Source organism: Numida meleagris, chromosome 9, assembly GCF_002078875.1.
Source record: "Numida meleagris isolate 19003 breed g44 Domestic line chromosome 9, NumMel1.0, whole genome shotgun sequence".
In the NCBI taxonomy this organism is placed as follows: domain Eukaryota; kingdom Metazoa; phylum Chordata; class Aves; order Galliformes; family Numididae; genus Numida; species Numida meleagris.
Window position 1 is genome coordinate 6276299 of NC_034417.1, and position 16501 is coordinate 6292799.

The 16501-nt window shown below is 44.7% G+C and overlaps 1 protein-coding gene and 1 long non-coding RNA gene across 12 annotated transcripts in view; one reads left to right on the forward strand and one right to left on the reverse strand.

The window, feature by feature from the left end:
• Positions 1-16501, reverse strand: part of RNF111 (ring finger protein 111) — a 53337-nt gene that overhangs the window by 36709 nt on the left and 127 nt on the right. For 6 of the 11 annotated variants that reach the window (XM_021407763.1, XM_021407756.1, XM_021407765.1 and 3 more), the window contains exons 1-2: positions 16368-16497; positions 453-1348 (exon numbers count right to left, since the gene is read on the reverse strand). In XM_021407763.1, coding sequence (XP_021263438.1) covers positions 453-1348; positions 16368-16372 — 901 coding nt within the window. In that variant the 5' untranslated portion in view covers positions 16373-16497. Of the gene's footprint in view, positions 1-452; positions 1349-9067; positions 9177-9505; positions 9648-16203; positions 16226-16367; positions 16498-16501 lie in introns of those variants that run through there. The other 5 variants (XM_021407761.1, XM_021407760.1, XM_021407762.1 and 2 more) reach the window with 5 other exon arrangements.
• Positions 9918-14173, forward strand: LOC110403963. The gene is made up of 2 exons (XR_002441966.1): positions 9918-10214; positions 10373-14173. It is a non-coding gene; the product is annotated as an uncharacterized LOC110403963 (long non-coding RNA).

The window sequence follows — 16501 nt, forward strand, 5'->3', positions numbered from 1 at the left end:
AGGTGTGTTATTGATACCTCTTTCTATCTTTTGAAACCAGGCAGAATTGTAATTCCAACCATCGGTTAATAAACCTGTAATAGTTAAAATTTTTAATACAACATGAAAGCTAACATCTTCAATGCTTCTTCACAGATTTAAAAAAAAATGGAACGATTCCACAGCACATGACTAACTAGATTCAGCAACCTCCCAGTACTTTGTTTAAAAACCTTTAATTTCACCTTTTACATTAAAGGACCTATAATTTTACTGGAATTTCTGAATGTCCTTTCCTATGAAAAATTTTACGAGTTAATATTCATATTACTATTATAGTAGGTTTATTTGGAATATAACTTCTATAAAAACACAAAACCAACTACTCCAATGCACCTGCAGAAAAAAAAAGAAAAACATACTGTATGTGATGAAAGCTCAGCAACAGAAGTACCATAGGAATTCAGTTTTACCTGAAGGAACAGCTGTATTGTTCTGGTGGTTTTCACCAGGTGACACGAACAAGTCTTCCTCCCCTTCTGTGGATGAACTGGAGGAAGATTCACTACTGAGATCATTCTCACTCGAACTGCTAGAGCTGGGTAGCAAAGCGTACTTTCTTCGAGCTAACACCTCCCGTTTTTTCCTCTGCATTAAAATTCGTTCCTTTTGATTCTGTGTCCGCTGTGAGGAACTGGTTTTCACGAATCTCTTTCTATATGGAAGTCTTCTTAACGAATTGCTGTGAAAACAGGGCCTTTTCATTAATAACCCAGGTACAGAGTCTGCCTCAGTCCGAGGCCACTTTTGCGACCTTGCACTATGAGTTCTACTCGTAGCATTCAGCACTGCCTGAGGGTGTCTCACGGGAGCATCTTTTTCTTCATCCGATGTTACTGTGTCAGAGTCTCCAAAATGTAGGCTAGATGAAGGTGAAGAGATACAGTCACTAAAAGAAGAGTCATTGTCTTCACTCTGTGTTTCTAGATGCTGTCTTAATCCCAAGATTCCTTGGTTTTCTTTATCAGGACAATTTTGTGTGTATGAAGGACCAGCCTGCTGGCTCTTGCGTTTTTTTCGCACCACGAGACTTTTGTCTTGGTCTGTACGGTTGCCATTTGTATCCTTCTGCTTCTGAGAGTCACCGCATAAGTGAGAGAACTCATTCCCTACTTTACTGGCAATCATCTCCACTTCTGCAGGGAAGCTTTTGGCTGCCCCAATAGGCTCAGGGTTCAAGAGGATCCCCTTCAGGCTCTCCTGTCTCTTTGGTGCATCAGAAGGAACTTCACTCTTCATATCCGCTTTTAGAGTATAAACTATATTACATTCAGGAGTCCATTTAGACATGGGAACTTTTAAGAAAGGCCTAGAAAAAAAAAACAGACATGCATCAAAAAAAAAAAAACAGAACAAAACAACAAAAAACCCAGCAGATTTTTCAAAGAAGGAAAATGAAGAAAAAAGTCATTTATTACTCAGGCTAACACCACCTCCTCAGGAAAAGCAAAAAAGCATTCAATAAAATACTGCTGTTTCATAATAACGTTATAAATACTGCTTGACAGTGTGATTTTGAATTTAGACAGAACTATCATTACTTGCATTGAAAAGATGTTCTCATAGTCAGCGAAAACACTATCAGTTTCAGAAAGAAAATATCAATGTATGTCCCTAAAAAGCATAAATGATGTCTGTTTTACCAGTGCATCAGTTTCACAGAACTTACATGATCTTTAGCTGGACAGATCCAACACTTAACCATCAACTAAACTATATTCTCAAGGCCTGCATCTACCTCTGTAACTGTACATGCATAGCAAATACCTTGCATACAATACACTGTGATGACAGCTGTGCTACAAAAGTCAGTTATTTAGAATTCATGATTATTTTCTGTAAAGGTAAAAAATAAAATAGGACATATTTTGAACCTTAGTATTTTGGGGCAAAATAATAAAAATCCTTTAATTAATTACAGTTTTTCTTATAAAAACCCCACACATTACTAGTGTAGTATATAGACAAAGCTATTTTCAGCTCATGCGATGTTTACTATACCCTGCAACAGAAACTGAGCATATACCACATGTATGCTTAATGGCTGATATCAGGCTGCTTCCCCTCCAGGCTGCCAACACACCACAAGGTAAGCCTCAAAAAGCCTCAAAGACCATTTCCAAGAAAACAAACAAACAAACAAAACTTTTCTACCAGAAGACTGCTGAGAGACAATGGCAACAGTGACGTCAGTAATGCATTCAACTTCTACCTGCTTCATCTGGCACCTCTGCCTTCTGCTTAAGAATTTGGTTCCCACTGGATAACCCCCAAAGCACTCTTTACTGCAAGAAATATCACTCTTTTGTTCCCCTGCTGAATAAGGCTATTGTAGACATTTGACACTTGTACTATTTCAGCAGCTCAGAGCTCCCTCTTCACCACCCCTCAACCTGTTTGAATGAACATCTCCTGTGTGCTTCTGGCAGAAGTGCTACAACACTGAAACAGACTATACAGCTGAACAAACTGCAGAATAGATTCCCCAACCAAAGCAGACACCAACCTGACTCATTGCACGAGCACCCTGCCAGCAATAGCTGACTGACAGCAGGTATTGCTGAACAAGACGGTTGCTGAAAAAAAAAAAAAGAATACACAGAACTGTACCCCACATGGAAACGAGGCAGCACAGCTGGAATATCCATGAGGCCACAAAAAAGCCTAAGTCAGCAACACGGTGGGTAGCACTGCTTATTTAGGTCATTATCTTCTGCCTGAACCTCCAAACTCATTCCTCAGCATGCCAACACGTGTTTACATGTTGCCAATATTTAAAGCTCTTGTTCATTTTGCCATAGAAAGAATCAGTACAAGACTGGGACTACAAAGAGTCAAACCAGCATCTCTGAGGTGGCTTCACAAAGCGATGCTTTCAGCAGCAGCTGTGAGCTAGGCACCCCTAACATTCTTAAAAATGACCTACCTGTGTTTGCAATAGGTATAAATGGATGTGTTAGCTCTGTCAGCCTGCGCTCTCTTCAGAGCCATAACCAACTAAACTAATTCTTCAAGTGATGTACTCAGGAATAAAAATTGTGCACGAGGTATAAATGTTGCAGTGCTAACATCCCAAGAAGCCACAGGGTTCATCGGATCTTTCTGCAGAGCAAGGATCTTGGGGCCTTTTGAACTCCAGCTGAAAAGATCCACTTGAATGCTCTCCAGGAAGCCTACAAACACTTCTAACAATTACTGTGAGACCTATATCCTCTGTCAACCTACAAAGCCTGCAGATGGTTATGTTTTCCATCAGTACACTGAAAGCTACTAAGAAATAAGTATTTTCAATGTTTAGGCATAAGAAATACCCATATTACATACAAGTCCAATGCTTCTACACAGAATTTAAGATAAACTTGATGAAGAATTACAAAAAAATTATTCAAGTAATTAGAACTCATTAAAATAAGATCATCTGCTGTTAAACAATTAGAAGATCCTACAAAGCCTCCCACTAAAAGGAGCCCCAAGAAGCTTTTTCAGAAGGAAGCAAGGTGCAGTAAATGCACCTCCTCCTTAATCAAAACATTTTCTTATTAGACAATCAAGGATTCAAGGGCTAAGAGAAAGGGGTAGTATCTTCTGTTATGCCCCATAAAGACTTGAACAGCTGTTAACAAAGCCATATGAAAAACATAAATCTAAGTTCCTCTCTGAAGTGCATGACCTTCATCCACAGTCATCAAGCGTCCATGGCCTATCTACTCATTTTGCAAAATAAAGGCTGCTGATATTAGCCACTTCAAGACAATGAGCACCGCAAGAAAACTCATGCAAAGTAGAGAAGTTCCTCAAAATTGCTGTATCAGTCAAAACGCAAGTTCAAGTTGGAGACCTTTACAGCAGACAAAAGTTTATGATGACATAAAAGCAAAACTTGAGTTATCACAGCAAGGTATTTTGCCATTAAGAATTAATTTCACTAATAGCGATTGAGAAGTACAACGGCACTGAAGTCAGCACTATAAAAAAAGTGAAACAGTTCATCACATACGAACTCAAACTTTTCATGTAAACTTGATTAACGCATGTAATCTCATCATTTTGAAAATGTGTTTTCAGTTAGGCTGTAAAGTAGTCATCTTCCCTTACATAAGGAGAAAACATCTCCTTTTTACACGTTACAAAGCACCTTGATCAACTCTCTCAAGGCTGGCTGCGGTAAGCACATCGTGCTTTGACACACGCCTATCTTAGGAACACGCCTCTTACATAATGTTGAGTTATTCCTCTGTCTTGTTAGTGTAATACACACCTAAGCCCAGATCACCATATAGAAGGTATGTGCTGAATAAACCATCCTGCTAGCCTTAAAACCAGCCTGATGGAAAGCACACAACAGAAGGGCTTCGTTTACAAATGAGCTAGTCAGTAGTCCATTTCCTTGCCTTCAATTTCCCTCTCCTCTCTGGTTACAGTCATTTCCCTCTGCCTGCACACACTCCCCACCACGCAGACCCTGAACACACTCACAAGCAATGTGGGCACGCAGGGTTAAGCTTAGAGGACAACACAGCTCCAAGTCTTTCAAACATGACGGCTCAGGAGAGCACCAAGAGCCTGCAGAGCACCCTGCTATCATCACCTCTGAAAGAATGCTGCAGCTTCACTGCTGCAGGAATTCTGTGCTAGCTTAGACCATTTAAGTACCCACTTCAGTTGCCCACGTATACAAAGTGATCTCAGACAAGCAAAGCTATTCAACATTCTTTCAGAAAGGAAACTCCTATCGAGACCTAACTTGTATTTCCTTTGAAGTTAACCACACTTACCTTGATTTAACATCAGAAGTTTTATCCCTTCCCTAAAACGTGGCTTCTATTTTAACATTATTTTTACTATGGTAAGCTAATACTGGTACCGTTGACTTCATAGGGAAGCTTCTCTGTTAACATTTGGTACACACACAAGTCATCTTCTGTACACTGCTCCTACCACAAACTTTTGAACTGGCAAACGTGGAACAGACCAGTAAATGGGAGTGCTATACAAACTGCATCTGGAAAAAACAGCAGTAATTCCTCTCCTATCATTAAAAATACACCTTTTTATTCTTTCAGTAAGGCTATTCCATCAGATGAATCAAGACACCAAAAAAGGGGTAAACAAAGAGCCTGTCAAATCTGTGCAAGACCTTGGGCAAAAGCAAGATAACCTACGGACTACTGCTTCCTGTTCTCGAGGGCAGAGAGCCAAACCAGACTGATTCACGCGTGACTCTGATGCGCTGGGAGCTGACAGAGGACTTACAGCCATTTGAAGAGCTTCACCCCCAATGTAACATGAAGATCACATCTCAGTGCTACCGTACCCTGCTCCAACAAAAATAAAGAATACCCTGGAGCAGTCCATGAAACAGCACCTGTTAGCCTGGAAAGGGCAGCCCTGCCCTATTCCTTCAAATCTATCAAGCAGGAAAACAACACACAAAGTAGTGTAGCAAGAGCACGCAAACATCCAATATTCAGTTCCACTGCCAGCAAAACAAGTGCAATCAGATTTCAAAACTTTATTGTGCTTTTGCTTCTTCATTTTTACCACATAATGAGGAACTCTGTGCTTCTAAAACTTATTTTTAATAACTAGTTTTTAGCATGCTGTATTTCGATCTTCTACTCTTCACTCAAAAATAAAGCAAACAATTGATAAAACAAATGAAACAACTAATAGTTTAAAATCCACACATCTTTATAAAACATCAAAAATCAGAAGGTAATCTGAATTCGTGTTTGTTTTGATGTTACGGAGCACCAAATCGAAATTTTAATTCACAGGACAATATTAAGTACCCCTACAAACCGCTTTTTTTTTTTTTTTTAATTTTTATTATTTCATTTAACGCATCAACAACTACACAGTTACTGAGAATTCTCCAGACACAACACTTCTGCCCTGCAGGAAGGTACGCTACATCAGAATAACACACACACTGTTAGTTAGCAACCACACGACAGTGTTCTGGAGACAGGTTCTTGCCTCCAGCTTCCCAAGGACGCTGCCTTCCATCCAGCCTTGAAGACTCGGCCAGCACTTCGCAGAGCGGCGCTACAGTTACCTGCAGAGCAAGGCAGGCAGCTTACCCTGAGCTGCCAATTCTAGGAACCATTCCAGGCTCCACACTTCAAGTGAAACAATGTTATTTCAAGTACAAACTACTCCTATTGATCTTCGCACAGATGTCTCAAAGGCAAGTCAGACCACAGCAACTGCAACCAACAAGAACAGGCCTCCGGACCTGCAAACTCCTTAATTTTATGGCTGAAAAAGATTCCTCAGGGACCTCCAAGGTCTGTCCTCATACACAACTCAATTCAGGTCAGTAAAGCAGTAATTTTGCAACAGAAACATCAAGCCACCTATCAAATAGGCACAGGAAGGCTCTGTTATGCCATTTTATCATTCACCTCAGACTTACTACCTTGGTCTTTCTTAGGTTGAATTTTAATGGAGAGGCTACTGAAAGCATCTCACTGTCTCTCACATCCTTACAGAATCCAGCACAGGACAGCTACAGCAGAGCCGCTCTTCCCAAGGACTGGATCTAGGGCCTGGATCCAGCTGGAACAGAGGGAACGCGTGGAGCATGCGCAGCTGGAAGCACCTCAGCTAGATGAGCTGGCAGGCTACAACAATTCTGCACGGAGTCCTACAAATAACAAGTTCATTCTCCTGCCATACATACAAGCCAGTCCCGGCCAGTTAAGGCACCCACAGAAATCCTAGCACCAATCAAGCATCAGTAAAGCACCAGTACACACTTATCCGCTTGAGCAAGGAACCTGCTTGGCTTTGCACGAGAGATGCAGGCAGGTGTACTGGACAAACATGGGGTTCACATGGGACATCCTTCAGTCTACACATTTCTTTGCTCTGTCCTAGGCTTAAAATCAGATAACTACACATGACACCGTGTAAATCACAGTTTTAAGACAGACACATTATGATTTGGCAATCAGAAATGTTTTGGCTTCAGCAAATTCCAAGACAAACATAATTACAATGAATTTGGGAATAAGGATTTGCAGTTTTACAGAAGAATGACAAAACAGGATTTTTTTTCTACTGGAGCTTAAGATCTTAACCAGGGAGTCTGGTGAAATATCTGCCTCAGCCAATATTATGAGTACCATTTCCAGAGACAGCTAGAAAGATCCTGAATTACAAAGCCATCAAAAATTATTTTGAAAATTCTTTATTAGTCCCTCTGGCAGTTTTGACCTTTCAGGTACGTGTAACTATTCTTAACGTAGCATCATTTTGGAAACACTTTTCTAAGAAAGCTTTGAGGAGCTAAGTACGACTCGATCTCTGCTGTTTACAAATTAAGTTCACTAGTGCAAAAACTGAGGCTAAGGATGCATTTTGCTTGTGTTTCTCTAAGAGCACTGCAGGCTTCAGCAGCAGGTGATCACTGCCACTCGCAATGATAAAACTTAAGGGACTATGACTAGAGATAATTATCCTATTCATATACTGTATATATCTCCCATACATCATTACTCAATGTACTTTTTAAAGCTTTTTACTTGACAGCGAACTGTGATAAAACTGACCTCAAGGAGGTTATGCATTAGTACAGCCATGGGGAAATATTTATCACATCTGATTTATCACATATCACACTTATATCACATCTGCTTATGGTGAATTCATCCCTCTCTGTACTAGCCCCACTGTTTAGATGTAAATTAAATTGTCCAAATTGTCCCTCACCCCAGCACTTTTCCCCCATTTATTCAAATGTCTGACACCTGGGCCTCTGGAGTTCAGGAGCTGGGGGTGGAGCACTCTTACCTGTACCTTCTCAAAGGTTTTTATGTTGGAGAAAATAGGAACAACTGAAACAAAAAATTCTTGGCCTTGGAAAAAATACAGTAAATCCTGGCAAGATAAACATTATTGCAGCACGGACACCTTCACTGAAAGACCAGGCTGGTACAACTGACCTGGTTACAAAAATCTACAAACCAGTAATTTGCAAAGTGAAAGTCGTGGATCTATTAAGATATACTCTTATGACATTTTAGAGAGACGTGAAATGCGAGGGAATACTTGGAGCTGCTGGTCACCCCTGGGCTCCCTACACAGCCACAACTGCAGCTCTAGCTGTGAGGGCTTCAACCCTCGATGAACAGATGTTTAAACATGCAGGACTTCAGGAGTTTTAAAACAGGAAGCTTAATATCATACATTTTTATTTAAGTAAAATGAAACAAAATGCGCACGCAGTCTTTTCTGTTCTATTAATTCAAGAGGAGGTCACACTGTACTGTGGATGAGGGCATGACAGGTGACTGGCTGTTCACAGCTTCCCCTATCAAATCTCGCACATGAGCAAGAGATGATCCGAACTGGGGGTAACTTTGGCTAGCAGCACTTCTTAGCCCTCATTAAGTCCCTCCAGCCAACAAAAGGAGGAGTTAAAAACATTCAGTTCGTTGCAAAACTACTTGGATAGCAAAACCTGTAGGTATGGTAACTATTAGAAGCTTTATTTTTTGTTTTGAGTAGTGACAAAAACATTCCAGTTCTTTTCATATGATCTATTCCTCAAAAAAACAAAACGTTTCACTAAATACCCATAATTAATCTAGCTTTGGAATTTTCCAGTAGTTACAACAAAGACAACAGAAGTCTTGATTCACCACGTGAAAACCTAGCGTTTCTTTATTATAGTCGATATCCCACAAGGTATCACCAAGGGCCTCCATGCCAAGTAGCCAGTCCTTTTATTTGTGTCATATGCCGAAGTCACTGCATTAAAATTCAAGAAAGGTTTTACAATGACAACGAGGACTTACCTTCCACATAATAGCTTCTTTTGGAGGAATACCTCAGTACGAGGACAAATCCCACAGCTGAGGCTCCCAGGCCTAACTCATCATTTCCCAAAGCCGCTGCAAGCCCTGGAAGCACCAGCTCCAACCAAACGAGAACCCCCAACACGATGCTCCAATCCCCCAAACACAAGCACCTCAACCAGCGCCTCGCTGCGTGCAGCTCCCCGTGCCCACCCCTTACCAACCTTCCTGTCTCTGCCGCTCCCGGCCTACAGATCTGGACGAGCAGCGCGCCAGGCCAAACGCATCCGACGGGTTTGGGTTTTCTTTAGGGGTTAAGCAGCAGAATATCGACTTGGCAGCCAAAACAAATGACGTTATAACAAACCCCATTACACACGCGAAGAAAACTCATTTCCGTGAGGGAAATATTTGTGACAGATTTTCAAGGAGACCGAGCCCCGACTCGCGCCGGGGCCGCCCGCAGCGGCGGTTTCGTGCGGCTGCGAGAGCCCCGCACCCCGCACCCGCCGGGGACTCCCGCCTCGCGCTGCCCCCGCGCCCCAACGGCCCGCCCCGCGCAGCCGGCCCCGCTCCGCCCGGGCACAGCCCGGCCCACCGTGGGGAGAAGGCGGCCCGCGGCCCCCGCCCGGCCCCGCCGCCGTGCCCCCGCGCCCCCGTACCTGAGCAGCGAGGCCGAGGAGGAAGAAGCGGCTGCCGCCGGCGCGCCGCTCAGGGCCGGAGAAGGGGAAACGGCCCCGACCGGCGCCGGAGAGACCCCGCGTCGAGGCCCGGCACCGCCCGGAGCTCAGCGCTCGCGCCCCGCCCGGCCCCGGTACCCCGCCGCGCGGCGGGCGGCGTTCCGTTGTTGCGCAGCCCCCGCCGCCGCCGCTCCCTCCCGAGACGCAGCGCGACACTCGGCGCTGCTTTCCAGCAGTCCGCAAAGCGCAGCCGCGCGGGCACCGGCCCCTCCTCCCGGCGTGCGCAGCGCCCCCTTGCGGCCGGAGGCGGCACCGCTCGAAGCCCAACGGCGCCCGCCTCGCCCCGCCCCGCCGCGTTCCGCAGCGCTGAGCAACGGCCGCGTCCTTACCGACGGCACGGCGCTCACTGCGGAACAACGCAGCGGGACAGAGGGGCCCGGACGGCTTCTGGGTAGGATTTCCTCAACGCAGGAGCGGAAAAAACAACATGAAACTATGTCTCAAACAAGGTAGAAGGCGGTAAGGCAAGAGTCCAATAAACGCCTCCTAGACAGCACAGTTCGGGCGGCAGGAAAAGAGTCTTTGGGACAGCGAGCCGCGGCTGGAGATGTCAGGGAGCGGAGGCAGCGCAAAAGGTGCACGGCTGCGTAACCGGCACGGAAACAGAAAGTGCTTCTGTCTGCGTGTAAAGGTGTGCAGGAGGAGCGCGCAGCTGAGGGCAGAGCAGCGCGGGCAGCAGCACAGAGCACAGCTCCGCCGGGCACTGCAGCTCTCAGGAGCAGCAGGAACGCACGTCACCCAGCACCGCCTGCTGCGGTTGCCAGCAGGGTATTTGTTTTGCCCTTTCAGGCACACGGAACACGGCACGTTGCATCCCACCGGACCTGAGTAAGCCCTCTGACACCGTGCCACGTATGAAACAACCGCTGAAACTGGGGAGAATGGGGAACGGCGCAGAAATAGAGCATGAGTAACGCCGGGCAGGAGCTGGCGGCGCTGCTCCGAGGGCACGGCCCGCCCCGCGCGGCGCCCACGGCTCTGGGCGCTGTCACTGGGTTTCTTTAATGACTGGCATAGAAGCTGAAAGGCACGGAGAAAAAATCTGCTGGAAAAAAAATAGGAATTGAAATAATACGTGGGGAAGCCTGAATGACCTTAAAGGGTAGAGGAATAGGAGCAAGGTCGAAGTATAAACGCTGTGCACTTCAACTAAAGGTCTGGGTACACGCTGGGTTATCAGGCAGGATGCACAAGGATGTGAACCTCAAGGTGCCGTGCAGTCATGACACTGACCAACAGCCACCAATGCAATGCAGACATGGAAACGTGCAAACACCCTCAGAATATTTCAGTCAAAAGAGTTTTCACAGGGAGAGGAACAAGTATAGCAAGGGGAAGAAAGCAATGGAAATTTGGGTGATTGACTTGAAAAGAAATGAGAGAAGGGAGTTTTCTGTAAGCTGGCCAGAGCCTCCTAACAGGAAAAAAAATCCACCAGCTGCTTTTGTGTATGCTCACTGACTTCTTTTACTTAAACACTGCTTTGAACACTCATGTCAAAGGTGGTACAGCCTAGCAGGGAGAAGTGCAGAGCTGCTCTGTGCTCACCAGTGGAGACATTCCTTCAAGGTAAAAAAAAAAAAAAAAAAAAAAGAGAGAGAGAGAGAAAAAGATTCCCCTTTTCAGACTTCGAATCTGCAGAAACCCAAAGGTTAAACAGGTTAAATCAAGTCTTACTCAATGTCTACATGACTAATTCCAATTTCAGAACAGCTTGCAGGCTACACAGTTATCCATTTACACTGAGATCCTCAGCTACCTCTAACTGAACCATTTCATGCACACTAAAGGGCCAGGCAGAACCGAAGACAGAGACAAATCTTATCTAAGATCAAAAAAGCACCAACCTGCAGGAGACTCCCCCATGAAAACGCAAAGTGCAAAGTAAAAAAAGAAGAAAAAAAACCAACCCAACCCCCCATCTTGAGCACTGCTCAGCTTTCCAGACAGACACAGCTCTGTAGAGGAGCGCTGCCTCAGTTTGTTCACTCACAAATGACAGCTAGGCACAGCTTCTTCTGATGCAAACACCAGCTTTTGGGACCCAGTCCCACCAGGCACTCAGAAGAGATCTCCTTGCTCAGAGCTGCGCTAACTGCAAGCCTGGTCGTGTCCAGGGTGATATGAACGGCGAACACTTCAGCTCCTATCACAAATACACGGAAATCATCAAACGAGGATCACCTGCAGTCAGGGAAGCAACCCAGATGAAACAGCCCATCCATGACCCTTACATTTTATGTGGCTGTGAAGACTTAACACAGACCATAATAACGCAAATATTTAAGCGTTGCATCAATTTGAAACTACAATTAATACTCATCAACACAAAGCCTCTTCATGAAGATGACTGAGAAAAAAAATAATCACACAAAATCTCTGAGATTAATATTCAGGTGATACAAATGGCCACAGCTCCCAGCAGCCCAGGTGAGGATCTTAGCAGACAGCAAACACCAGAGACATGGGGACAACGGTAAAATCTGCTTACAAATTCATATTGTGAAAAATTCCTAGTGGGAAACAAAAAAAAAGACTGACGCATTTGTAGAGTCAAAAATAAAACTCCGCAGCTGTCTGTGCGATACATTTTATGGGGATAAACAGAGGAATTAATGTGATTCAGCTTGGAGATTTGAAAGCTCTGGAAGATAACACGCACCACTCGGGGAGCTGTTGGTTTCTGAAGACAGATGGAGATGTAAAATATCCTATGTTACCGTAAAACTTAGATGCAGGAAGGACTCTCTACTCACCCATTTCACATTATCCAGCCCGATAAGGCTTTTAAAGGCGAGATGCAACTTCTGGGCAACACAGCAGAACGTATAATGTGACCAAATACATGGATTTTAATTATGAATCAGCAGCTTCTTTTAGGGCAGTTAGGTTTTAAACAAACAGAAGTACCTTGTATTCAAAGATCTGATTTTACTCTAAGAAATTCAGTAGTCACTTCCTAGTGAGTTCATATACTTTCAAGCAGACACAGAAAGGAAAATATTGGTCTTTGGTTTCCAAGGGGATGGTGTTCTTCTCCCCTTGCTTGTCTGAGTATGAATTGTAACAGGAGTGACTTAAGATCAAAAACTCACTTCTGAAGTCTTCTGACTGCTCGTCATCCAGGGCATCAATAATACATCAGAAAGAAAACTCTACATCCAAAGCTGGAAAAGCTACTTTTTCAGCAATTATGTATATTAAATTAGCAGAGAATCTTCATTTCAAAACGTGCCTACTGTCAGGTATTCACTGAAAATACCTCATATGGTATTATTCATTCTTGCCTTTCCCTCCCCCCGCCCCAGAAGACAGAAATAGTGCAGCAGTCTGACAATTTTTAAATGTAAGCTTGGCCAGAGGTTTGAATACAATCAGACTGATATCGGAATGACTAAAAAACAGAGTTTGAAGTTGCAGTAACTAAGCAATGTAACAAAGGAACCAGGAGCAGGTGACTTGCAAAGTAAAACGGGCTCTTCCTGCTGAGTTCAGGCTATTTAGCATCGCTCAAAAAAAGTTACATCCAAAAAGGAACTGAGTCACTGCATCATTTACTGCTGAAATAACTAGCTTTGATGAAGTTAGCAACAGACATAGAATTCAAAATATTGCATTGGAACCTCAGGTTTCCGAAGCGAACAAACAAAAGCCTGAAGCTGAAATGAAACCTTGCGTTGCAACACAGGCTGTCAAATGAACAGTGTGTTATGCTGTTTCTCCCCTCTCCACCTTTTCTTAAACCAACGTCTTTTCTGAGGGGCACACAAACTGTGGCTGTGGGAAGAGAAGAAAACTGGGCAGAGACCCTATTCAACTCCAGGGGAACGCTCTAGCCGTGAGCCTACCTTAAAGAAGGAAACAAACAAGAGCGGCAGGAACTACTTCTCCGTGTCTTAAAGCATTGAATAACACTGTTTAGAGTCAAGTCATCAGATCTGCACAGGGTACCCCAAGCGCATTAAGCCACAGAAGATACAAGAGCTAGCATTTGGTCCTCCGTTACGCTTCAGTGAGAGGTAAGAAACTGATCAGTCAGCACTGCTGAAACTGAGATCATCTTCTATGCAGAACTACAAAGCCCATGAAAAAAAAAAAAAACATTAAAAATCTAAGGATGGTCACAATTCTCACAGATCTCACATATAAGACAGACTAAAAGGAATTTACAGCAGCACAGTTTGGGAGTTTTATCTTTGTTGCTATTTAAAAACCAACATCCCACCAAACATTTCTCCTCTTTGAACAGATACTGCTATCTCCTAAGCAAACTTGACCACAAGCTTCAGAGCTTAACTGTATGTAGCAATCTTTCTTTGAAAATTAGCAGATGTTTCAAGAGACTGTAAAAGGACAAACAGAGTATTTTTCTTTAAAACAAACAAATCAACCAACCCCAGGAAGTTAGAAACCAGCCAATATAAATTAAAATTCCTCAGCAAATTTATAATATATCCGATCATGATAGGTATACCTAGATAATAGCAAAGTGATAAATACCAACCAACATGGTTTTTCATCGACAGATCAAACCAACTTTATTTTCAGTCATGTTGTACATATACAAATAAACTGAAGATCCCAGCTTTATTGAGACTTTTGACATTCTGTTCCACTGACATTTTTATAAGGACAATGAGGAAACTTCATCTGGATAGGAACCACATAGACCCAGACCAAAATTGCTTGTACCCAGAGCATTGCTGCTAGAAGTTCAGCATCAAACCTGAAGTTTATACCATGTAGAGGCCCTCATATCTTTGCATAACAGCTTAGAGATTATGAGTTTAAACCCGCACCTAACACCCGTGTTTAGAGGTACTACAGAGTAAAAGTCAACAAGGAAGTCTGAAATCATCCCCCAAAACGTACACATTTAATAAACAGAAGTGCAAAGTCCCGCGCTTAGCAAGAAATAACCAGCTGCAGGGAAATAGTTATGGTAGTAAACTTTCAGGAAAGAAACCGATGGGTAGAGTGGATCACAAACTGCACACGTTAACACCTTTGTGAGGCTGAAAAAGGCATACAGCTCACCGAGATGCATCACGGGGGAAGTGCTGTCACTAAGGCCGCTTGAAGAAGTCGCAAAACAAATGGACAAGAGCTAGAGAAGTGCAATAGAAAAAGGCCATCTGTTCTTGAACTCTGATCAAAAAATAATAATCTGGATTTATACTCCAAAAATAAAAGAAAATAACAAAATAAAAAAAAACAAAAATAAAACAAAAATATGCTAATAGTCTTCACATAAGAATGCTGCAAAGAAAAAAGGAATGCTGTCCTTTGGAGTCGACAAAGAATGCGAAACTGAAGCAAAAGGGATTTAAATTAGGATTTGAAAAAGGACAGTGAAGGGCTAGACTAGACCGAGGAATGAGTGGCAGCTGTATTTAAGGCTGTAGGAACAAGTTAGACAAACATCAGCCAAGACTGTTTTCCTAATGGTGTACGCACCGTGCCTCCAGGTAGGGTAACGGCGACTACGTTTTTAGGTCACTGTCGGCTCTTTAAATCAACAGCTTTGAAATCTATGTGACATCAACCAACAGATATTGAGGTTTAAGTGAGTAGAGATACTGCTGTAAAAGTGGGTGAGTGCTGCAGGTGTTAACTCGCTGGTCCTTCCCAGGACTGAGATCAGAACCTAAGCAGTGGGGTTTGCCTCTCCTGGTACAACTCTTTGCCAAAGGGAAGCTGGCAGTCCTGCCTGACGTTTTGGTACATTGTTGAATTCAAAGTAGAATTGAAATGAAAGTCGGATTTTTCCACGTACTGTTTAAAAGTCACACGAACACCCACAAAATCTCTTTCTGTGGTCTAAAGTAAAGCTAAGGAGTTCACTGGTTAACCTCACAGTCACTTCTGATAAATTTGATGGTAGTGTAAGTGTTGCCATAGAGGACAGCCCGAGCAAGAACACACACACATCTCTCACTTATCTCCGCTCTTTTCACTAAGTCTTTATCATGCCAAACTGCACCATCAGATATTTAAAATGCTCATGCAGTCATCAGTACAAACTCCGTTTTAGGGTTAAGTACATGCTTAACTTTTAAATGTATGGATATCCGTCTTTGTTAAACGATAATGACTGAAGTAAAGGATTATGTACATTCTGGACACAAAGAAGAGGAAGGCGTTACCAGTCCCGCGGATTCCGGGCTTAATTTGCACCAAAAAAAAGAGTTTGTAGCAGATTTCTTAAGTGAAATGAACACATCCTTTCAGTTTTATCAGCACATAATTTCTGAACGGAGACAGAACCGAGGACCGCTGTGACAAACCGGTGTAAAGGTTAAAGGAACTCTATCTACGCCGAGTGAGACCCGTCAAAACCGGCCCCAGCGCTTCGCACGTCTCCCACACTCCGACAAGCCGGGACACGCACGCAGCTCCGGCCCGGCCCAGCGGCGCGCACGGCCGGCAGCAGGCGGCTCACAGCTCTGCTTTTCTCTCGGCCAAACCCGGAGCGCGGCTCAGGACGAGCGCGGCGCTACGGGCGGGCGGACGCGCTGCGTGCCCGGCACAGCCCCGCCACAGCGGCCCGGGACCGCGCGCTTGTACCGACAAACGCACGCAGACGCCGCAGCACCACCTCCTCCGTACCGGGCCCGCACCTGCGCGTGGACGAGGTTTCAAAGCGTTCGACGGGGCCCGGCGGGGCACGCCGCTCGGCTCTCGGCAGCGGACGCCCTCCCCGCCCGCCCGGCCCCGCCCTGCCTCAGCGCACGGCCCCGCGCCTCCCGCCAGGCCTGGCCCAGCCCGCGCCGCCCCGGGGCACCTCATGGCTCCCAGCGCCGCTCCCTGAAGAAGCGAGAGCCCGGCCAGCGCCGAGCGCCGTCCCGTCCTCCTGGGCGGGCTCCGCGGGGCCGCGACGCGGCCCTCACCCCCGCCCGCCCGACCCGCCCGCCGCCA